This window comes from Oenanthe melanoleuca, chromosome 4 (assembly GCF_029582105.1).
Source record: "Oenanthe melanoleuca isolate GR-GAL-2019-014 chromosome 4, OMel1.0, whole genome shotgun sequence".
Lineage (NCBI taxonomy): Eukaryota > Metazoa > Chordata > Aves > Passeriformes > Muscicapidae > Oenanthe > Oenanthe melanoleuca.
This window is the reverse complement of record NC_079337.1, coordinates 38,451,674-38,477,237: the sequence shown is the minus strand read 5'-3', so window position 1 is coordinate 38,477,237 and position 25,564 is coordinate 38,451,674. Positions and strand designations below refer to the sequence as shown.

The 25,564-nt window shown below is 39.5% G+C and overlaps 1 protein-coding gene across 3 annotated transcripts in view; it reads right to left on the bottom strand.

The window, feature by feature from the left end:
* WWC2 (WW and C2 domain containing 2) overlaps positions 1–7,335 on the bottom strand; it is a 93,339-nt gene extending 86,004 nt beyond the window's left edge. Inside the window, exons 1-2 of one of the 3 annotated variants that reach the window (XM_056490974.1) lie at positions 6,940–7,016; positions 6,040–6,116 (exon numbers count right to left, since the gene is read on the bottom strand). In XM_056490974.1, the coding sequence (XP_056346949.1) occupies positions 6,040–6,089 (50 nt within the window). In that variant the 5' untranslated portion in view covers positions 6,090–6,116; positions 6,940–7,016. Of the gene's footprint in view, positions 1–6,039; positions 6,117–6,936 lie in introns of all 3 variants that reach the window. The other 2 variants (XM_056490972.1, XM_056490973.1) reach the window with 2 other exon arrangements.
* Positions 7,336–25,564: the final 18,229 nt, after the last annotated feature.

Sequence of the window (25,564 nt, the reverse complement as noted above, 5' to 3'; positions counted from 1 at the left end):
AAAAAATACTGGTATTTCTAGACACTTAAAGCATGATTACCAGATCCATCAGCATATTATGGAAGGCATTTTAGTAGGTTGTTCTTTTTGTTTTTCAAATAAAGATTGAAGCTTTATTTCATGAATTGAGAAAAATAGCACATATCAAAGCAGGTCCAACTTGAAATATTGTATTGTACACAGCAAGAGTATACAGAAGTTCAAGTTTGCTGTCACAAGATAATGTATCTTTACATACCCACACAATTACTTTGAATACAATATGTATTCAGAGTTGATGAGATAAAGTTGCTCTTTCTTCAAATACAAACAGTATCCAAGTTCAAAGGACAGCATCTGATCTTGTTCTGTAAGATGCAATTGATTGTTTCAGTCCACAGAACAAACTGACAGACTGCTTCTAGGCCACAAGTCCTAACAAAATAATGCCAAAAGCAAATTAGCTTTTAAAAAGTACAGCTAAACATCTCTCCCCCAAGTAGTTCTTTTAAAAAGAAGAGTCAGTGATTGACTTCATCAGGTAGGAACCTCACCATAATTAACAGAAAAAGTCACTGGGAAGAGCAATAGTACTCATCAATATCCCATGTGTGCTATTTAAAAGACCCAAAACCTACATCCACAATACAAATCACTTCAAACTACTGAAAAAATACAAAAGGAAAACCATAACTACTGTATAACCCCTTTTCAGCCATTACCAGCTCCTTCCAAATGAAGGACAAGTCAAGCTGTCGATACAGATGACGACCTCAAATGCAGGAAGACAAATGGCTTCAGTTTGCTTCACACAATAAGACATTAAAAATCTTGAATTACACTATCATTGTGGTGAGACACTTTGCACCTGAGCATAAAACACATTTTACGAATAATTAGAAACAAAATGCAACTAAGTCAGAGAATTTCTTACCTACTTTCATAAGCAGTAAAAATTAGCTATTCATAAGCATATTGTCAACAGCAGCACATTCCCAAAAAACAGCTTCTAATTCTGCAACCATGCAATGACAACATTTCTCTTTAACACAAGCTTCACAGCAACAAACATTCAAAAGGTCAGTAAAAAATCCTGCATCGTAAAGGTTTCTTGGTGACAGAAAACATCTTTAGAATCAGGACATCTGTGACAGTTTTACTACTGGCTCATCTAAAAAAAGAAATGCACAAGAAAACAATAGACACACTCAACAACAGAAATGGACACGTAAGACAATAGTTCCATGACAACTAGGACTGATCTACATCCTGATTTCTACAGCACCATTCTCCCCTTTTGCTCCCAGCTCTGGACTTGCCTCCTGGCTCACACTAGCATTAGTACCCAGTCAGCAACACAACACGCTGATTCTGCTGGAAAACAACCCTAAAAACAATGAGGTTCATTTTAGCCAAATCATCTCCTGGGTTCAGTTTTGGTGGCAGAAGGAGGACATGTAAGCAGAACCATGCCAGTCTGGACTCAGTAGGCTGGAATACTTTTCTACTTCCCTTCCATGCTTTAATTCATAAGAACTTAAACACCACAGCATAACAGATGTGGGATCTTAGCATCATTTCCATTCATGCCTTTCTGAAAGTGTATCACCATGGAAATATTACTGTATGTAAATATTTATTTGTCCATTTTCAATCTTTTCCATTACTTTCAGGAGTACTAGTCCAGTTAGTCAAGATAGGTTTTGATCAAAACAGCTCTAGTAGGCAGGTACTACAGACAGAGGTCTGCACAAACCACAGGCTATAGAACTTGTCCCACTTCATATACCAGGTCACAGTTCTTGGCTGTGACCAGCAGCACATACTTTGCACACATAAGCAAATACTCCCCAGCATTTCCTGACTTGTTAACTTCACATGCTCTGAGATGAAAGACACAGTGCAGCTCTATCACTTCTAGAGAAATAAAGAATAAAAGCGTTATCTCGGAGTTACCACAGCCATTTTCACTAATGCTAAAATCAACAACACACAGCCCCATGCAAATGACAGACTGGTTAAAAAACTCACATACACAATCACTTTGTATTTTAACACTGTCTGATTCTATCACAGCTATAGTAGCACTGAAATATTAGAATTCTACTTTACACTGGATAAACAAATGAAGATGTCAGAGCTTCAGACACAGCTTGTCTCTCATTGCATGTTCAGTACTTGCATAATGGGTTTTATTTTGAATAAATATAGATCAATTAAGTAAAAACAGTCCTCAACCCGTCACTGAAATCAGAATTAAATAGTTTCACAGGGAGCATGCACATTCCTGAGCAGACAAGGAGGCAGGAATAAATTAGGTGGAATTAGGATAAAAACCAGCAAATGATACTACAGGATGAAACAGGGAAGAAAAAGATATTTGGGGAAAAAATGGTTGCCCTATCTCAATACAGGATTATTGCAAGCTGTACATCTTGGAGTGCCATCAAAGGATTCTCTACTGATTTTTCAAAAGAGCAAGTTGACTATTGCTTATTAAGGCTCAAATGTCATAAAGTATATTGAAACAATTATTTTGCAGCTCCACCATCAAACACATAAAAGCCTTCCTCAGTTACTATCAAACAAGGGAATATAGAAAGGGAATGAGAAATTATGTGAGAAACCAGTGATGGTTTGCCATTAAACTCATTTTTAGCAAGCAGCAGCCTAAACAAAGGCCTTTATCAGGTAGTTGCTGTAGTGTTAAATTATCAATATTGAGGTTAGAACTTAGAATTAAGATCAATCCCTTTCAAACTGTAATAACTAACACTATTTTATTCATCTGTCACAGCACAGCTTTCTTACATACATGAAAGAATCAATCCAGGTGTATTTCTGAGTCTCTGATGATGCCTCTCACCATGTTATTTCATTTCTGCTTGCCTCTAATTTGTTACCTTTAATGAGCCCAGTGTCTTATATGACTCCTATTTCTGCTGTGAATAAAAGTCTTTTACCATGCAGCCCTGAGCTACAGCAATGTCCAGGAAAGAGACGGGATGAAAGTCCCCCTATTCAAACAACTTCAGTATCTTCAGTCCTCATAGTCTCTGTTGTTCACAAAACAAGAGAAAGCAAGTTTCAGCGAGAAGGTAAGGAACAAACTGCCCTTCTTTTCTGCAGAAAAAGGGAGAAACCACATTTAACTGCTGAAACCTAGTCAATTTTCTAAATCAGACAAATCTAGTACAAGTTATAGAGCAGCAATGGAAACTGCATTCCCTACTCACAAAGCAAACTCTTTCACAATCTCTTAACTTGCAAAGTTCTCTGATTTTCTACACATCCAATGCCTCTCAAGCACTTTCTTAGTTATAAATTAAGCAAGTACTCTTGAAACATTTTAGCAGAAGTATAGTATAAACTATTTCAAATGTACAAATGTATTTTAGAAGATGTTAGCCCTCAGTGAAAAGCAAAGTGAGAACAGAAAGGGTAGTTTTGTTTTCATAGCATCTCATTCCTTACCACTGGCTGGAGTGGGACAGGAAGGCAGATAATGATTTAAATGAAGATCACTCACAGCTTCAGAATTTGTGATGCAGAACTCATTTTATGCAAGCTATAAAAAAACTATCTGTTTTGACTCAAAAGTGATCAGCAGTGTGCATTGGACTATTTATTATGCAGAAACCAAGACATGAGAAACCCTAATTCGTGGTAAGAAAACCAAGCATCATCCAACTGCTGAAAAATTCAGGTTACTGAGATTTCTATCTCCCATTTCACTCCTCCTTGGTGCATTACTCTGTTGGTTCCACTAAGGAATATAACAAACATGAGGCTTACTTAAAATGTGTTGAATGACAGGAAAAAAAAAGAAAAATTTTCCTTTTCAAATTCTTGACCCACCCCAAGCCCCTACTAATTATCAGAAAAAATCCTCAAAGCAATACTTTACAATAACTCAGTATTTCAAGAACTTGAAAGAGTTTCAAGGGAACTTAAAAAAATTTATATATTCCTCTAACCCTTTCTCCCCTTTTCATCTCTTTCGTCCTCTTCAGCCCATAGTTGTCTTTTAATATTTTCATCAAGTAGTAGTAGGATAAAATTGATACTTTGGGCTATTTCCCTGCTTTACAATAAGCCAGCTCCAGAGAACTGTCTGACCAGCAAGTTCTCAGCTTGCTGTAGCTTGAGGGAGTCATGAACAAAGAAAACACATCTATATATTTAGTAAGTTGCTACAACTCTCACATTCTTGCCTTTATGTCTCTATGTCTCTCTGAATTATAGATCTTAAAGTGCCCTCTCTTTTGGGCCATCAGCCTTCAAAACAAAGCAGTACAGAACAGTAAGTATTTGGAGAGAAAAATCATGGGTGAACAGTGGAAAACATTAAAAACCCCTGAGCTTCCATAATACTCCTAAAACAGAAGCTAAGTCACTATTGCATTTAAAAGTGTGAGATTCTCTAACTTCAGTGGGATTATTCAGATTCATAAAGTGGGCAAAACAGAAAATTGAGTCCCAAGTTTGAAGCTGATGCAAGCTTTTTTCCACAGCTGTACACAAGGCTATAATTGTATTAACAGACCTGCACCACCTAAGCAGTAACAAATACATGTTCCAGAAAAAAACATGAGAAAAGAAAAATCGTAAAAAACAACCACAAACACAATTTTCCAAGAAGCTTTCAAATATGGCATTTTCAACTGCCTTCTTATTTCTAGATGTGAATATTTTAAACTAGTAACAAAGAAGTTTCAAATACACTTGGCAATTTCCAAACATATGGCTCATGTCTGACAGTACTAGTCTTCAGTATCTGTATCCTCTAAATCAAAGAGGATAAAAATTATTTTAGAATATCAAGCATGATTTTTCTACGTAATCATACAGGGAATGCAGTGTAAAAACAGAAGAAGGAATAGTCAATAGAAACTTAGGTATTTTACACTTGTTTTACCAATGAAACATTTTAGAAGCCTGTGTACTATAATATTCCACAGGTACAGCATGGAAACTTTATGATCTCGATGAGAGAAATTAGTTGGGGGGAAAAAAAAAGGCAACATGTTTTCAGTCATTCTTTAGAATCCATTACCTTCATTTTGACAATTTAACATTAATCCAGATTTTATTGTATTGACAAACTTGGAAAATCAGTTTTCAACTTTTCTGACAGCAAGCTCAAATAACAGCCTGTATGGTTTCCAAATGTATATTCTCTAAACACATGGAAGATAAAACTGAATCTAAAGCAAAGTCATCACAAGACTTCCATAAATTTCTTACTAGTTTTTCCAAAACAGGTCACCAATACAAATACAGTCTGCAAACAGTGATATTGCAAATACAAATACTGTGAAGTGCACATGAAATGGGCTCGTCGGTCTCTCTTCTGTGCAGGCATTTCAGCTTCACAGCTGAGCCATGCACACTAAAGCATAGATTCTCTTAAGTACCTAGGGCAAAATCCCTTTTTGTTTGTTTTGCATGACTGACACAGGTTAACAATTATTTCAAACACTACTCTTCTGAAAAAGGTCTTTATAATCTGTAATGAGAGCTAAGGAAGTAAAGTCTCAGGACTTGGTTTCCCTTTCACCTATAAGGTATTAATGAAACAATATTTATCCTATCCCTATAGGATGGCAAACACAAGTGTTGTGTCACTGTCTAATCTGTTAATGAGAGTGAAGACCTTCAAATATGAATAGTCTTGAACTTTTCAGGACTACGGACTGTATTAAATTAAATTGGTAGTGCACTCATTGAGGCATTATTACAGCCAGTACATTCCATATCACATTTACTTCAATCATACTGTCTACTCTCCCTTGAAAACACACATTTAAGGTCTAAAATGAAACAAAACTTAATATCCACTATTTCTAGAGACAGTAAAGACAGAAGTTTTATACTGCCTGCATTAAAATCACCCAAGAATGCCAGGTGTAATAAACAACATTGTCCTGTGTACCTTACCACCTCACTAATATTTACAAGGTAATTAACATGTTGTGAAGTACAGAGGAATTTAAGCATGAAGTTTGCCACTACTGGAATTTGCTGTTATAGCAAGTAAGACTGATCAGCAGGCCTTACACAGCACATGATGCTCGCCAAAACTTCCCTCTGCAACTCGCAGCCAGCATCAACACGGCCACCTTTTCTAAGTTCACCTGAGAAACAGAAACCAAGGCCTTCATTTATAATTCAGTGCTGCTTGTTTCATAAATTTATAATGTCTTTTAAAAGTTTTGTGGGGTTTTTTTAATAATAAGACTGCACTGGTTTCAATTGCAACATCGTATTTCCTAATATGTACAAAGTTTTGGGGGTTAATTACTTTTCAGCACCACTTCGGACGAAAGATACGTTTTGCAGGAGGTATCTTATCTAGCTATCAACAGCATCCGCGTCCAGGCGGCAGAGCTGCCCCGGGGACTGCGGGACGAGCACCCTTCGCTGCTGCAGCAGTTACAGGGAGTTTTACACGGGAGTTTTACCCCGGGAGGGGCAGCAGGCACGCCGGGCTCCGCTGCCGGCTGAGCGGAGAAGGGCTCGCTGAGGCCTACCGAGCACACGAGGCCTCCGGCAGCCCCGGCTCCTTCCCCGGCAGCCGCACTCCGCTCCGGGGCAGCGGGGCTCACGGGGGGCCGGTGTCCGGGATGCTCCGCCAGCCCGGAGCGGGGAGGCGGCCTCACTCCACAGCGCCCTGGGGAGAGGGAGGGCGAGGAGCCAGCGCCTCCGGTTTGGGAGGGACCCGCAAACTTTGGTACCTGTCGGGAACTCCCCTAATGCCGGCAACCCCCGGCCGCTGCGGGAGGAACTCCACAGGCTTCTCCCTCCCTCCCCGCCCCAACACCAACTCACTCCACAGGCTCAGAACAATCCCGTACCGTGCCGGCGGGAGGAGGGCACGGTGTGCCCGGGACCCTCCGCCCGGGCCGCCCCGAGCCCCCCGCCCGCCCGGGCCTCGCCGCCTCCCTGCCCGCGCACCACCTGTCCCGGGGGTCGATCCAGCTCGTCTGCTTCGTGTTGTGGTCGATGTAGAAGACTTTGCCGTCGTAATCCCTCGCCTCCTCCCAGCCATCGGGTAAGGGAAGCTGCCCATTCCCCGCTTTCCTAGGCATGGTCGGGCGGCGGGGGTAGCTGCTCCATAGGGACAGAAAGAAAGACGGGAAGCGGGAAAAGCCCCGACCCGGGCCGGGGAAGGGGCCGAGAGCGGGGGCTCGCGGGAGCCCAGGGAAGCCCTCTGCCGCGGCCGGGTCTCAGTCCCCCATGCCCGGGCCGCCCCTCGCCCGCGCCGCGGCGGGTCAGGGCTGCCGGCGGAGCCCAGCTGCCGTCTGGGCGCGGGGAGCCCGGCTGAGCCCCGGGCGGCCGCGGCCGCCGCTCATTAGCATGAGATTAGCATCCATCTCATCTGCATGCACATTCCTCCCGCCGCATTCCTCAGGGTTAACCCTGGCCGCGCTGCCCGCCGGGCTGGGCCGGGCAGGCCCCGGCCGCGGATCCGGACGGAAGCGTCCGGCGGGGCAGGAGCGAGGCCAAGGCTGCCGGAGGGCCCGCCTGCTTCCACCGGGCTCTGCCCGGGGCTCGGCCGGCGCGGGGGCAGGAGCAGCCCCCAGCAGGGGCCGGGCGCTCCGGCCGCGTCCCCGCAGCCCCAGGGGACAGCAGCGCCCCGGCACGGCGGACCCCGGCCGCCCCGCTCTTTGTCTGCGGGCTTGCGGCCCTGCGTGGGGTGGCGCGGGGAGCTGTGGCGGGGCATGGCCCGGCCCTGGGAGCGCGGGGAACGTGCCCCGGCGAAATGCAGCTTTGCCCTGAGTCCGGGCGATGTCGAGCTCCCTTTCCCAGCCGTTCAGGTCCCGCTAACTTCCCTTCACAGCCTTGTGAACTCTGGCTAAAGTCCAGTAAGGTTCAAGGGTTCCTAAAAAGGACCTTGATATTTTAAATACTTGAGTTCAAAATTTAAATACGAATGGGAACCTCTCTTTAACCGTGGAAGTACCTAAACTTAGTGTCTTTAGTTTTGTTTTTGTGTGTTTGTTGGTTTGGGGATTTTTTTAGCAGATCCATCAGTGAAGGATATGTGTACGCCGTGGGTGCCCTAGACTGTCGTGGCCTGAAAAGCGCATTATGTATAGACACCAGGTGTGAGTTACTGAGTGTTTATCTTTCATTTGCCATAGGAGAAGAGTACCCCAGGCTGGTTACCATGGTTCAGCTGATAGAAGGTAACTTAATGAGCTCTATTAATTTGCATGTGTATCTGATTCCCAAGATCTGGCACCAGAAGTGTAGCGTCAATAGGGCAATATGACTCTTTACTTTAGCAGCTAGGATTCCTAGGTAACTCAAGTCCTTGCCTGTTTCCTAGAATGTTTTATTTCTTTTCATTTGAAGTTACTGGCTTTAAGAAACAAAATTTTCCGTGGAGAGGAAGTCTTGAACCCAGAGCTTTTTTTTTTTTTTTTTGTGGGGTGTGGGGGGTTTTTTTTAATGTCTGTTTATCTTCTCCATTATAGCTTTATAGTGCTTAGCTCTATGAATTATACTTCTGGGGCAATTTATGTTTATTAAGTACTGGACTTGTTCTGAGCAAAACAAGTTTTTGGATTCCACTTCAGAGGCCACATATCTGACAAGCATTGAAGTAACTAATTTACAGCTAAGTCCTACTGTTGGGTCTGCTCCTAAATAGAAAAATGTGCCAGCAAGATGTTATTTTACTTTAGCTAATTGCCAGTCTGGTACAGATAAGGTCTGTATTATTTTAGTAATTCTATTTATTTTATTCTGCAACCTTGTCTCCAAATGACCATATGCCTCCCTTCTCCAGACTCTCTTGGAGATTTTGACGTCTGTTGTATTAAAGTAATGTGCAGTGAAATTGCATACATGAAGTAAGGTCCTTGTAGTTAACAGTGGGGAAAAACTGAGCTGTCCTGCTTAGAGAATGCAGCAGGATCATTGTCTATTAAAGAGAGAGATGCATTTATTTTCGTTAAGAATATTGTTTCAATGCACTGATTGGTTTGTAAGGGCCAGTTTTCTTGTTCATCAGTAAAAAAAAAATATCCCCATGTTTACTAAGCATTTAGTTTGTGCCCTTTTAAACAGTCTGCTCAATTTTATGATTTGTTTTTAGGTGTTGCTCTACAGTGAGAAATTACATGTAGCAATTGTGGGACAGGATAAACTGATTTTTTCTTTTCTGTTAAAGTTCAGTTTGCATTATCGATAAGGCATTTTATTATGTAAGTTGATAAAAATCTAAAAATAGAGGAAATACTTTTCTTTCTGAAACCAGCATTACTTATCTTTGGCATTAATCAGGAGCTTTTATAACAATGTAGCCTTTCTCATCTTGAAAAAGCAGGCCTTTTATACAGCAGCACTTCTGTACTTGTAGTACCTAAATAATTCACACAGAAGAAAGAATAAAATTAGAAAGTCTGTAGTATCAAGACAAAACTGGAACATCGATTGTGTCAATAATTCCTCTGAAGGTAGTCATGGCACCTAGGAAATACTCAGTTCCTACTCTCTGTCACCACCAAGGCAGCCAGACCCACATCTTTGATTATTGGTCAGATGAGATCCACATGGACATGGATCTGAGTTATAACCATCTTTATCAATGTAATAATTCTCATCAGAAGACATAAAAATTTTATTTTGCATGAATAAATGGAAATTGTAGTTCTTAAATTTTGGAAATAAATACATTGAAGTCGTTGCTTAATTGTCTAGTTTTTATATATATGCTTGTGTGTCTCTGTACCAATGTGCTTACACTCAAGTAAAAACTGCTGCATGGTGTCATGCTCTTCCCTTCCTCCCTCTATTTTCCATTGTTTGAGTGCTTCATTGTGTTTCCATCCATTGTTAGAGACTAGAATGCCAGTTTAGGACTACTTAGGCATAACAGTATTTGAAGTCAGATGGACAAAAGGTAGGTGTTATTTGTGTAAATAGACCTTAGAGCAGACAGCTTTTTGAAGGTATTTTTTCAAGTACACCTCCTGCATTTCAACTGATAACCTGCCTAGCATGTTGTGCTGACATTGTCAGCTGACAGCATACCACAGATTGTTTGGCTTAATTTCATAAGGCAGCATAGTTCAGAAGATGTAAGCATGCTTTATTCAAAACAGAAGGGTTCATATGAAGGAGGTGTCCAAAAGCACTGAACAATGTAGCTATGGCATGATTTAAGTTTCTGTTAGAAAGTATGATAAATAACAAGAGGTAATCAATGCAAAGGAGCTAATAATTCCTATCTTTTACGTTGACTATGCATGTTTTACTGGCCTGAAGAAATTCCCATGGTGAGTAGTGCACAGTTAAAGAATTGAGCTAAAAGGAATTAGAATCATACCTATTGTTATGTATGTCAGCTAGAAGAAAAAATGTCTATGTGGACATTCAGAGCACAAGTACAGAAATAGCTGTGTCCAGAAAGGAGGTCTTCAAAGGCCTATGCTTGTATCCTGTCACATAACAAGAAACATACTCACTCCTGTCTTTGCTAAGGTAGTTAATCTCCTGATACTTTCTGCTTTCTTCTTCTTTCATAATAAGTCGGTTCCTGGGACTGACTGTGATCAAAAAACCCGTGTTTATACCTTGTCCTTCCCTAATAGGAGACTCCCTTAATTTGATGATCCACTGGAGTGTCATCCCTGGTGAAATGTGCAGCTGTTTCATCTCTAACTTGTACTATCCACAAATGACTCTGAAGTAGGAGCTGCAGCAGTCACTTTGAAAATTTCCATACTTCAGCTTTCACTGCTTGCACACAGAATTTGAGTACAGAATGAATTATGAAGTATGGTAAGAGAATTAATTTCTAGGAGCATCTGAGAAAAATATTTGACTATATATTGGTTATGATGGGAGTTTTTTTAAAAACTTAAACCATCAAATATGGTACAATGAGTCTTGACTTCTGTCACATGTAGCTACTGTAGAACTCTAAAACATAATCAGTATTTTCAGCATTATAAATATTTATTTATTAAACAACAGGGAATTTTATTTGACAGCTATATTTTCAAAGGAAAAAGCACACACCAAAAAATTCTCCCATATGCAGTGAGATTTTTAGTTTTAAAAAGTGTTTAAATAAAGTCCTGCAAAGAAAAACTGTGTACATGCGTGAGGGAGGAAAGGAGGAGTGCTGCTTTTACTGTTGTCAGCTTCTGATACATGTATGCATCTGAGAGTAAAAGATCTCTGAATAATACTGTTTCTGGTTGAATTTATGATTAAGCTCTGCAGAATAGATGGAGCCAGATAATGTTTATGCTCATCCAGCTTTTCTTGTTATTCCAAAGCCTGCTCTCTCCACTTACATCCAATTGAACAGCTTGCTGCTTAGACAGTTCTACAAAGATTTCCCAGAGTACCAGTGAAAAAAGACCAGGTTCTGCTTCAAATTAATATATACTAGCTTTTTTTTTTTTTTTCCTTTTTTTTTTTTCCTGAATTTTGGCCTCTTTTTTTTGCTTTCAGGCATGCATAGGAGAAAGCATTGAGCAATTGCATGTTTTGAGTCAAGACATACTAAGAATCTAAAAGTAAGCACAGAGAATGATTTTAAATTAGTGCTAGTCTGACTAAAAGTTTAGAGTAGAAAATGAAAACTTTAGAATGGAAAAGATGTGATATAAGCTTTGCCTCAAAGTTGGCTACAGAAATGTGAGCAATGTTTTCATGGTAAAATCTTCTCAAACTCACCCCAAGCCACTCATTAAATTGACTTAGCATTGAATTCTGCTAAGTCTGATTTGTACTGCTGAAATTTCTGTGGACAAAGAAAAAGTACATGGAGAATTTGGTTGTTCCAAAACCCTCAGACTGATGAGGTCCAGATTAGTGTCTGACTAAAAATTCTTCATGCAGTCTTGGTATTAAATATCCCTAGTAACAGTCTCACTGTATCTTTTGTTTTTTTTATATACTTGTACACACATTTAGGTCTCCTACGTTTCGTCAAATCTATGGAATTACACTATTTGCTGATGCCTAATGGCTTTGGAAAACCACAAAGCATGTCTGGTTAGCCAAGAAGGTTCCCAAGAGCCTGGTCTTCTCTTTTGGCTGCATGTAAGAGAGAAGCTGGCCAGCAGCAGGGAGTTACTGCTCATTGGCATGAAGGGAGGAATGGAGGAATTTCTCAATAACAGCTCATTTGGCAGTGAACAGCAGTTAATTTCTTGAAGTTTTTAAGGTGTTTTATGAACTAGTATTCAGGTTCACAGGTTTACAGAACTAATGCTTTTAACAGTCCCTCTACTGTTGCAAGGAGTTAAGTGTTCTTCTCTCAGCCAGAAGAAAGCACGTGGTGTACGTTAGTTGTGTTGTATCTAAGAAACAGATGAAACATGAAAAGTCGTGTTTTAGTAATAGCAGCCTGAGGTATATTTCTTCTCTGTATTATCCATGTACCTTTAGGAACACTGTGCAGTGAATGAGGTAGAGTAGATTGAGTATTTAACACTTGCATTAGAAAAGAAAAAATTATTCTCTGACTGATGAAGAGGCTTAAGGAACCTTTCTTCTAACTAACGAAAAATTGTATTTCAAATGCAAAGAAGTATGGACTTGCCAAACTTTAATATGAAAAAGTGCTTCTTTTCCCCTTTACCCACTTTTCCTCTCTTCTTTCCCGTCAAAAATACAGTTTCCTTGTATGAATCTGAAGTATTTTGATGCCTGGCCTAGCCAATGACAAAGGAACCTCAATCCTTATTGCTAAGTGAGGCTAAAAACCATGCTTCAAAAATAAAACCAATCTGTGCAATTTTATAGCAAAAATGGAACTGATCCATCAATACCATGATTTAGCACTTCTAGACTTCTAGACTGTTGCTGAATTGTGTGAATCATTCCATGGCAATTTCCATTAGTCTGATTATCCAAAACTCAGAATCCCAATGTTTTCACTTTTTGGAGGATTGAAACAATTTGAAGAACACATCATGTTATTATTATGTCCACTTTTCAGTGAACATAAAAAAACCAATCTTGTTAAGTGACATGATGGGAGTAAAAAATACCTATATGAAATAGGATTGATACTATAATGTTGGGTGCTTTCAGCTCCTGAACTGGATGTATTGAACTGAATTTTTCACTTTTATTATTTCAATACGTGGTTTCAGAAATGCTTGGGATGAAATTTATTATCACAAGGGAAACATTAAAATTCATACAAAAAATCTTTTTTTTTTTTTTTGTATCTTATTCCCAGGTAAAATATGTATAAAAATTATCAATTCCATATGGTCAACATGTGTTATGAAGTGCTTATGTCCACATATAAGACACATGACAATATTTTAACACTTCTATCCTTTGAATTTCTTTGTGGAAAAACATAATAAAAGCACAAATTGTAATTAACTGTACTTGTGTATTCATAAATGAAACACACTACTATAGGAATAGCTTCCAACACCATAAAAAGATTACACTGAGCAAGAATTAAAAAAATATTTTGAATCTAGGCAAAGTTTGCAAAATTTAAGTATTAAATAATCCTTGGAGTTTGAAATGCCAGAGCTGTTGCTGATAATCAGCTGTTCTGTAAAGGTGAGAGCAAAAAGATATGTAGTTGATGCTTATACTAAAGGAACCACAGGATTATGGGATGATGAAGGTTGGAAGGGAGGTCATCCTGTTCAATCTGATTACACAGGGCCACCTAGAGACAATTAAACAATTGCCCAGGATCATGTCTGGGCATTCTTTTTAGTTTCTCCAAGGATGAAGATTCCCCAACCTCTCAGGTCAACCTGCTCCACTGCTTGGTCACCCTCACAGGAAAAATGTGTTTCATGATCTTTGGAGGGAAACTCCTTGTCTCCTTGTACCCATTGTCTCTGATCCTGAAGCACCACTGAAGAGAGCCTGGCTCCAATCTTCTTTGCATCCTCTCTTCAGGCATTTCTGGGCATTCATAGATACAACTGAGCCTTTTCTTCACCAGGCTCAAGAGTCCCACTCGCTCAGTCTTTACTCATGGGCGAGGTACTCCAGTCCCTTAATCATCCTTGTGTGATGCTTTGCTGCACTCTTGCACAGGGAAGCCCATAATTGTACCCAGCGTGCCAGATGTGACCAGTGCTAAGTAGAGGACAAGGATCACCTTCCTTGATCACCTTGTATCACCAAGCATCACTTTGGCCTAGAGTGTGTACTAGTGCATGAGGTTGTTCCTCCTCTGGTACAGGACCTTGCATTTTATATTTTTTTTTATGCTGAATTTCATGAGAATCACATTTGCTCATTTCTCAACATCTTTAAAGAGTATAAAAATTGCCTTATAAATTAAACATACCAAACAAAAAAAAAAAAAACTGCTGAACTGCGAACTGGCTTCTTGAACTGTAGGCCAGAGGTGCCCCAGCAAGAGACTGGATGTTTGGAATCAGTGGTACTTTGCCTTAGTCTCACTAGACAATCAGAACAAGAGATAAACTGTCTCAAGACTGTGGTCTCTGCAGCTGTCAGTGATGTTGTGGACATCACTCATAAAAAACCTTGGTTCTTCTACAGAAGCATTAATACATGATTGTACAACTCACTATGCCATGTTCAGTAATTGAAACAAATTGAAGTGTGTGTGTGTGGGTTTAATATAAAGAAGAAAAATGGTGTTTTCAAATACTGGTTCAGAAGCTCTCTGATCAGTTAATATGGACACCTTTTTTCCCAAACATAAATGTGAAAGAAGTGCAATACTCTTATGCACCAGCATGCTTCCCACTCCAAGAACACAGAAACAATAAGTTTGGGCATTTCTTTTAGATTGCAGAATTAGGTCTTCCACTTCAAGGAAATAAAGTGGAGCATATCTTCAAAATACAGAACAAGGTACAGCTTCCATCTAGTTTCATCCCCTATATTTAAACCAGGATTCATGGTGATTTTTGATATATCACTGGTGGTCACCATGCCCCCAGTGTGTACTGTCATACCTACACCAACCTTGCTGCTCCCTTCCCTGGAGGATCTCCATACCCCACTTCTTGGAAGAGCCTTGTAAGTTGCTGCAGTCTCCCTCTACCTGGTGCTGTGCACAGGCAGCAAAGCACCAACAGTGACATCTGCTGTTCGAGTCACTGGCCGGGGTTGTCCTTTGAACCATTCCACTCAGCCAGAAAAACAGAGTCAAACCAAACCAGGAGTGCTTAGCCTGGGTTCTGCTCGGGAAGGGCTCTGAGTGAAAGGGAATAGGCTGCACGTCCAGCAGTGGTGCTGCAGAACAGCACCAATAGCCACTCTAGCAGTGAGAACTGGAAGAAGGCTCTGTGGTTCCATAGAGTTCAAGAACTCTAGTTTATCACTCCCAGATGCATAATGTGATTCTTGGGGTTGTCCTGTGCAGGGCCAGCAGCTGGAGTCAATGATCCTTGTGAGTCCCTTCCAACTCACCTTTTTCTATGACTCAGCAACTGGGGATTGAGGACTGTTGACAGCCTTCCCACTGGTGTGCCTCCTACACTGTTTTCAGGGAATGAGCTGTTCTCAAGCTGCATGTAACAGCACTATTCACAGGCGCCAGGGTGCTGTTAAGAGAAAGCAAAGATCTGTCCAATTAAAACCATATTTTTAAAATTTTAGGCGGTTTTCAGAGATCATGGGCAATCTAACAAGCTTTTGTTTTATTTTGGGAAGAGGAGGCAAGGAAATACCCTGACGGGATGAAGGAGAAGATGATGAGTTGTTTATTAAAAGAGATTTTCTTGAATGAAGTAAATCTTTAAATCATGTTTCAAAAAACAAAAAACAGAGTCAAAATCTCAAAATTATGCACATGTATGCACATTTTGTGTCCATAATACCACATGAAAGAGTAACACTTTTATGTCTTTATCTTTAAGAGCTCTTTTTTTGATATATCAATATAAATGAAGAAAAACTGAAAACAGATAAAACTTCTCCACTGTAGTGAACTTGCAGTGCTGCTCCTGCCCATAATCCTGTAAAGCAAGAAAGAAAAGATAGTGGTACACTGTCTTTTAATGCAGCAGAGTTTACAGTAACAGATTCACAGTATTCCACATCTGTGCAATATACCTCTCTAGCAGTCTCATTTTAATAATATATTCTAATCCATTAAACTCACTCTGGTGAGCTTGCAGTGAACCATGACATTTCCAAATCAAAGTAAAATTAAAAAAAAAGCAGACTGCAGAGCTGAAACTCTTTTTCATAACCTTTTACTTATTTACAGAGGATTCATATGTTTAAATATACAAAACCATCATGACAGAATAATTATAATGTTTTGTCATGCCATATTTTTGGAAGCCATGTCAAATACTGAACTGAAGAACCTGCAGAAAACCAAGAAATAGCAAAAGAAAATAAAACAAAACCAAAGCCAAACTATGATGGATGAAAGACAAAGGCTAATGAGCACATCAAAACTGTTTTCTCTGCTGCTGTACCTGACAGTTGATACTTCTGCAGCACCAAGTGGAGTCCTGCTAGTTCAGTATTTCAATTTTTACCCTGATCCCATATTCCAAATGGCAGCCAGCTTGGGCACAGGGCAAACAGTGTCAATTCCAGGGTACAACAGGGCTTCTTCACCTCTGGAAAGCCTTGCTTTTCCTGGCCAACGCTGGGATATAATCTACTTGGATTGTTACACATGATTTGTGAAATCTGAGATTATCTCAATTTGTAGTTAGACTTATTCGTATTTTTAACGTGTACCTGTATAAACAAATTTCTCTGGGACAATTCACAGGAGCAGACTTTCTTGAAAGCAAACATGTAGCCAGTAGAAAGAAAACTACATTGTTAACCTAAGCCAGGATCATGGAATACCAAACCAAGTAGGAAGGTTGCCTTCAAATGATTTCAAGAAACCTAAAGAGCTGAATGTCAGTAACTGTTTAATTTTTAATTGAAGCAATTAAAGCAGGGAACTTTTGCATCCTAAAACGTCCATAGATTTTAATTTATATATACCAGAATTAAGTTTTACCTTTTCCATCACAGAATTTTTCACTCTTGTATTTTATCAAGTGTGTTTAAATCTCATCCTAAAAAAGTGGAAATTAACATTTCTATTTTGCAAGTGTACATAATATTATCAAATAACTTCTTCATCTCTTCTTTGGTAATTTTTCCCTGTACAGCCAACTTCCCAGACACTTAATAATTTTAATTTCTCACTTCTGACTCCACTATAGTTAAAGGAGCACTTTTCTCTTTGAAATTTCAGAATTGAACTACTTCCCCATCAGTAGTCACACTAATACCAGATATAGAGATAGGAAGCATCTATCCACCTCTGCTGCTGTTTCTGTTTTATTTTGCCATAACTCCTTCTATTACAACACTTCACTGGGATGAACTTGTGTCACTGCTGTGACTGAAGCTCCTCTTCTGAGACAGATTCCCAGGACTAAGGGTACCCTCCTTTACTGATAATCTGCATACTTTGTTCCTAGGTAGCACTTTTTTTTCCTATTGAATCCCTATTTTTGGCATCATATTCCAAAGTTCAGCCCGTTCCAGTGTCATCTCCTGTTTTTCATAATTTATTGTCAGATCAGGAAGTATTTTATTAGCTTCATTTATTAATATTTAATGTGCCTTTTGACCAAGCTGCAAGATAGAAGTATATTCTTGACCATGTCTGCCTTTTCTTCCTCTACATTATGTCTAATTCTATTGTTGCTATCCATGAATGGAACAATACTTCTTGTGATACCAGAATGTGAAAAACTAAACTACACAAAGTCAAAATACAGGACTCAAAGTAGACCTGTATTTTTGAGCTCTGATGCAGTCAGAATTATTCTGAGGAAGTTGACATACATTTTAAGGTTTTCCAAGCAAGGATTTATAGATACCTTTATTTTATTTGAGTCCATTTTGATTTATTTAATGTAGTATTAAAAATAATTTTTAAAAGGGATTCTTATTCTTTTTTCACAATTTTTAGTATAGTCCTAATACTATCCATTAATCTTAAAATCCATAAACTTTCTCCAGAAGAGCCCCACAATTTTCTGTGATGTTTTAAAAATAAGGGCTAGTAGTTATAGTCATAACAATAAAAATATTATTAAGACCTTACTTCAGCCCTAGTGGTCATGCTTTATATCATTGACAATTTCTTTCACAATGTGTAATTTTTGTTTAACCACAAAATAATTTGGTCTTTTTGTTAGGTAGTCTAGAATTGTTTTGTAAAGATATAATAATTTTTGGTTAATAAAGTAAATTTGCAAAGCACAGTCAAAAAATCCTGGGTTTAGAGAAATTCAGTAATCTTGAGTTTCTTTTGCTGAGGGCTCCTTTAACATTTTGACAAATCTTCTGAACACTTTTCATTTCCCATCTATTCCTGGACTGCCCTTCCTGTCCCCAGCCCTGAACCCTGCCTCCTTTCCAGAAAATCTCAGTCACCTTTCCTTCAGGGACAGCTTGATAAATCGATGCAAGGTAAAGGTTTGGCATTCCTGTTCTGACTCCCCATCTGCCTGGAAGAGCTATAGTGAGAGCACAGAAATGGACAAAACCCTTTACTGTAGCATATCATTTTCTGCCGTATGAAGCTGTGATTTATGGCTCAAATTAATGAACACATACTCCCACCTTCCCCAGGGGTGTTTGGGTGTTTTGGAGCCACCAGTCTGTGGCACTGGAAAGCTGCAGACCCTCGATTTCAGTAGGAGCAATACCTGGACCTCTCCTTCCTGCCAAGAGTGCTAGGAAGAGCAGGAGGATTTTTGTCTCCTGGACTGTAGAAACAGGCGCCAGCAACCAGGCTGCATTTCCTCACTGAATTGCATCCTCCTGCAATCAGCAGAGCTCTAAGTAGGGAGGATTTTGTCACACTTCACTTTCAGCAAAGGAGACTCACAGGACTTTTCTTATGGCTCAAGGTTTCTCATTTTCTACAGTCACAGGCAGGCATTACAATAGAGAATAAGCGTATTGTGATCTACTTTCAAATTTCTTTTCAAACTACAAGGCCAGGTATTTAGAAATACTGTGCACCAGCTGATAATTTTGAAATAATAATAATAATAATAATAATAATAATAATAATAATAATAATAATAATAATAATAAGGTTTGGAAGACTCTACAAGAAAGTATACGTCAAAAATGTATGTAGGAAGGGGATAAGTCAGAACCAATTATGTTAATACATTACTTATTACACTCAATAAATCAACTTCTTCTTCTTCTTCTTCTTCTTCTTCTTCTTCTTCTTCTTCTTATTATTATTATTATTATTATTATTATTATTATTATTATTACTCCCAAGTTTATATTATTACATCCAGAGGGGAAACAAGTGTCATAACAGGTGAGCAAAAGGTTTCTCCTGGCAGAATCAAACAGAGCTAGTGTTTCAGAAGGCTTGAGACACTTTCAGAATTCAGTCTTTCTAACTGCCTATGCAGAAAAGTTTCTAATCTGTTTGCATGCTCAGATTTTAAGATCACGTGTAGATAGCAGATCACATACACACAGGTACAGTACAGTGTTTGGAAGAGCTGAGCCTTGTGAATCAGCAGAAGCTTGGAAACTTAGCAAAATACAATTTTAGGTGACATAGCAAAAATAATGGTGTCTATATGTATGATTTTACAATGCATTAGGTTTTGCTATTCTCTGCTAAGAATGATACCTTTAATCTCTTGCTGCATCCAAACATTTATTTGACAAACATAAGCACAATTTTTTTCATCAATATTACAAAAATTGTGCTTCAAATAAAAATATTGTTGCCATGGGACAAAACTTTAGATAATATATGCAGAAGTTACAGTAGCATCCAGGAGTTCATATTTTGTAGCTATTTGCATTAGGGAAAATCTGTATTAACAGTTAGCATTTTTTTCCTCAGCAAAGTACTTTCAAAATATTTGCTAATTAAAACCTTTACATCTTTTAGACAGTAAAAGTGCTTTTTCCAACCTGCAACAGCTATGTAACTTATTTTATTAGTGGTTTGGTAATAAAGTCAGATAAACCTTTGATTTAATAATTTGCATTTATAGAGTGCTTTCTGCCTTCAGAGCACTTTGCAAACATTAACAAATTAATTCTTGCAACTAACTCTCCCATAATTTGGGAAGCAAGTATGTTCACAGACATTTGCCTATGGTACAGGGAAGAAGTATTATCTCAGACATGTTATGAAATAGAGACTTAAGACATATAAGTTAAATTATTCATGTAAGTTCACAAAGATGAAAATGTTGTCAGAGTAGGAACTGAAATTAAATTATTGTTGTGGTTTAATCTGGCAGGCAGCTGAATACCACACAGCTGTTTGCTCAGTGTCCCCCTGCCACTGGAATGGGGAAGAGAACTGGGTTAAAAAAGGTGAAATTCGTGGTTTGAGATAAAGACAATTTAATAGAACAGAAAAGAAAGGAATAATGATGATGGTGATGGTTATGATGATGATGATGATGATGGTAATGGTGATGGTGGTGATGGTGGTGATGATGATGGTGATGATAATAATAGTAATAATAAAAGGAGAATTGGAATATACAAAACAAGTGGGACACAATGCAATTGCTCGCCACCCACTGGCAGAAGTCTGGCCAGTTCCCAAGCAGTGGCCCCTGGCCAGCTTTCCCCCTAGTTTATATACTGAGCACTCTTGCAACATCCCTCTAGGGTTGAGGTTGGTTTTCCTCCTGTTTTCTCTGAATTCAAGCAGGTAAAACAACAGGGTGACCCATGGTTTATAGACACTCTGTCCTCTCTCTTGAGCTGAGTCCTCATAGCTGAGATACTGGTCCATAGTGGTGGGGAATAGACTATATGAATTGCTGGAACTCCAGAGTTTTTTGGGCAGTTTTTCACAACTGAGGCATAGGTCCATAAAGAGGCAGAGATACTTTCTTCATATTGCCAGAGCAGAACAGCCAATTCACCCACTGTTTGTCCCTCTCTGTCTCTCTGGGTCTTTACTGACAATGAGTTAGCATACAATGACTCTGTGTAAACTTCCACACAGGCCTTTCTCCATTTGTCTGGGAGATATACAGCAGCTTTCTTGAAGGGATGCATTTCCCTAGGGCCTGACAAGTGTCAGCTCTAGAAGCTGAGTACTTTTGTCTCTTTTCCTACTGCATTGTCAATGCCCTCTTCCCAAGAAAAGGCTGTTTGGCTTTCCTACCTCAGGTTATAGGGTTATCTGAGCAGCAAAGCTGTGAGGTGACAATGTGCTCACCTGGATGACAGCTGAAATCTTTCCACATATCTCACATCTCACTTGAGGATAGGCTACCCTCTCCTTTATGAATCCTGCATCTTCTTTCTCGTATTCTCCTGATGGTCCTGCTCTGGAGTAGTCTGCCTTGTCACTTCTTCCCTTAGTAAATCTCATTTCTAGATGAGATAACTTTTGCTTCCAACATTTCTTCTTGTGTATTGGGCAACTGATACTGGCAAGGATTGTTCTCTAGTTCAGCTGCAGTGCTTGTCATGGAGGTTGGAGTAGATGTCCCAGTCACTGGGGTTGGAGTAGCCATGTGTCTGTCAGGGAGCTTGGAGTAGCTGTAGTGCATGTTGCAGGTGTTTTTTCTCATCAGATCCAGACACTTTCTATTCCCCTTGTGAGTGCTGAGTAGTGTTGAGTAGGACTTGGTTGGCCTGGGCCAGTCCCCAGAATGTTGCAGTGATTTTTGTCTCTCTGGAATGGTCAGGGTGATAGTTTAATTGTTCTAAAAATTTTACTAATTAATTAGTATTCTCCACTTGTTCAGAAGTGAAGTTCTGAAACATTGGAGGTTTGCACTGTCCGAGGTACTTGCTCTTACTATCCCCCATACCCTGCCACTCATAACTATTCAGCCTTGGGGGAGATCTCTGGGTGGTATTATTAAATAGTTGTTTAAACATGACCTAAAACATATTCAGGAGTAGGAGACATATCAACAGGAACATGCTGGTTTGAACATCCTGAGGATATAAAAAATTTTAAGGGCTGTTTTAACTAGCCTGGAGAAGGGGAAGGTGAAGGAGAAAGGGAAGGTGGAGGAGCAGGGGAAAGCACTCTGAGTTGAAGAGGTAAAGAGTGTAATAATTAATAATTAATAGTTCTGAGATGGCTCCCAAAGTAGTGAGATGACGGTAATGCTGAGTACAAATACCAGATTAGTTTCATGGCCAGTAATTTTATCCTATCCTAAACCAGTGTTACAAAGTACAACAAAATTATACTCTTAATCCAGGCCCCAGAGGTGATAAACAGCTCAACAGAGAACATACACAGCAAATAAATTGTTACATAACAATACCCTGAGAACAAGTGCAGCAGCTCTGATAGGAAATAACAACTATTTCAGCACTATTAAACAATTTCATAAATGCTTATAGCAAATTTGTTTTAACACATTTTCGTCTGATCTCCTGTTACATCAACCCTCTATGTCCCATGTTGGGGGTTTAACCAAGCAGGCAACCAAACACCACACAGACACTTGCTCACCAGCCTCCTGACATAGAGATGGGAGAGAGAACTGGGGGTGGGGGAGGGGAAAAATAAAATTCATGGGTTGAGATGAGAACAGTTCAATAGGACAGAAAAAGGAGGGGAAATAATAATAATAACAATAACAATAACAATAACAATAACAATAACAATAACAATAACAATAACAACAATAATAATAATATTAATAATAATAATAATACTACAAAGCAAGTGATGAATAGTACAATTGCTCACCTCATCCTGATCAATGTGCAGCCAGCTCTTGAGCAGTGGCCCTTGTCCAGCTTTCCCCTAGTTTATATACTAGGCATGGTGCCACATGGTATGAAATATTCCTTTGGCCAGTTAGGGTCAGCTGTCCCAGCTGTGTCCCCTCCTGGCTTCTTGTCCCCAGCCTGCTCACTGGTGGGGTGTGGTGAGAAGCTGAAAATTCCATGGCTTAGTGTGAACACTGCTCAGCAACAACTAAAACAGCAGTGTGTTACCAACATAATTCTCATCCTAAACCAAAACACAGCACTGTACCAGCTACTAGGGAGAAAATTGACTGTATCCTAGCTGAAACTAGGACAGTTATTCTCTTCATCCTCTTCTCTGCTCCAGTCACTCAGCTCTTTTTTTCTGATTTTGTCTGGGAGGGTTCAGCGAGGTCTGCCGAAGCAAAGCAAATCTTGGCCAGGCAAGGCAAAGTAAGGCAAGGCAAAACAAGGCAAGGCAAAGCAAAGCAAAGCTTTGGATGCTAAGGAGGCCCCTCCACCTTTCCTTAACCCAGCATCTCAGGCCACTTGCTAGTGGTAAACACGTGGCAGTAAACATGTGGGCAGGTTTGCCCACATGTGCAGGGCACAGAGTGCAACCACTGGACAAGGAGGGAACCTCACAAGGGGTTGCAGTGGGGTCACTCCTTAGGGTTCCCAGCCCCTGCACCTCCCAGTCAGGGACATCCAACCAAGCAGTCTCTTGATTCACAGGCTTTAGGAAATTTAATGAAATTAAGATAATATTTTTGCAGAAAATAAAGTCCACTAATAAAATTTCAAAATTGATGTCTTGTTTTCAGTGGAATGTAGAATTCCATCACGTACAAAGGTTCAGTTGCTTGTAATTCTTTTGTTTTGCTATATGTTTGGAATTAATATTAGTTTGTCAGATTTTAAAGGTGTATTATTTTTTGGGTGATGATATCTTAAGCCAGTAATTAATTGTATTAATTAATTTATGCATTAATGTATTAATTAATTTATGCTGTGCATAAATGTCTCTTCAACAAGCATTTTAAAACTCCAAGAAACTTCAGGATGTTTTTAATAGCTCAACCAAGTTTTCATATATCATGTGTCTTCTTTGAGCAAGAAAAACAGAGTGAAGCAGCAACAGAGAGATATATGCTAATGCACACTTCATCATTATCTTCAGATAAACAATAAAATTAAATAATGTTGGAGGTTTGTAAAGACTAGAGAATTAGGGGCTAAGAACCTCTTGGTGATTGGCTATTTGTTAAGTATTGAAGAGTAACTTTTTGTGATTCTGTTTCTGTATGCTCAGCCTGTCAAGTGGAGACTACTAGAAAACAGAGCAGTGCTGTGTTTTGTAATTGGTGTGCCAAGCACTATTTCTCTATGGAAATGAACAGATTTTTTTTTAATTTGCTACTTTATTGTATTTATAATTAGCCGTCTGGAAAAAAAAGTTCTCTTTTAGCATCTGCAGTGATGCATTGATTCTTTCATTACAGCAAATACACATGACCCCCGGTGTTCAACTGTAAACAATAATAGTTACTGGCTTCATTAGGAAGCTAGCAGATGGCTTATAAGTTCTCATGGTAGCATTTATCCATTTGAGGCTTGCAGCGTGCAACTGTTTGTCTTTTAAACAGGATAAAACAATGTAAAAGGGACTCTGTGCTTTGTTTTTATTAGTAGCAATTCATTTGTTTTGCAGATTTGAATCCAAGTATCTGACTGCACTGTCAATATTTCCTGGCTGTAGGTAAAATACTCTCTGGGCCTTACTTCTGCCTCTGTGCCAGAAGAAGTGAGGCTAAACACTACTTCCAGAACTTTTATAGAGCTGCATTTTTCTTAGCAGAACTCGTGATGTAAACTCAACCCTGTTTCCTTTTCCTTTTCCTCTTCCTCTTCCTTTCCCTTTCCCTTTCCCTTTCCCTTTCCCTTTCCCTTTCCCTTTCCCTTTCCCTTTCCCTTTCCCTTTTCCCTTTTCCCTTTTCCCTTTTCCCTTCTCCCTTTTCCCTTCTCCCTTCTCCCTTCTCCTTTTTCCCTTCTCCCTTTTCCCTTCTCCCTTCTCCCTTCTCCCTTCTCCCTTCTCCCTTCTCCCTTCTCCCTTCTCCCTTCTCCCTTCTCCCTTCTCCCTTTCCTCTCTTATCAGAGAGGCATATAATTTACTGCCCATAATTTACCCTACACAGACTGGGGATCTGACCATGGCAATCATTAGTGCCCTTTTGTCATTCCAAAACATTTAAACGGCCAAATTTTTGTGCACAGCTTTGGAATACCTGATGAGTAACAGCTCATTTACTGTCATCACCAGTCTGGTGCCTGGACTGTGATGAACTTCAGGGTGCTTCCCAGATAGGCTGCAGGCAGTTGCAATGATTGTCAAACATAACTGCCACATTTATTATCTCAATAGCCAGAGCTATCTGAAGACCAGTTAATATTCAATAAAATTTAGTAGAGCACAATAGCACTTGTAAAGCAGAGCAGTGTGTGAGCCTCTGATGACTTTTCCTGTAGTGAAAATACAGCTCAGTCTCTCATTACTCTTTTCACATACTCAGTGTTGTTGGTAGCTGGAATCAAGCTATGTTATCAAAATGTAGAAGCAGGGGTCTTATATTAAATATGGTGTTAAATACCTTTAGTTTTCTTTGAAAGCACAGGTATGTGGTGATGCAAACTCTCTCAAAGAGTTGCACCACTGTGTTACAACTGGATCTGCACATGGAGAAGCCAATAATTACTTTATAGTTTGTGTTCATTCAGTATTGGCTGCTCACAGTTTCTTCACATAAGCATTTGACTGTTGGTTTTTACAATATGAAGGTAGAAATCAACTGTTTGTTTCAGAAGGGACCATGAAAAACTTGAAGCTTTT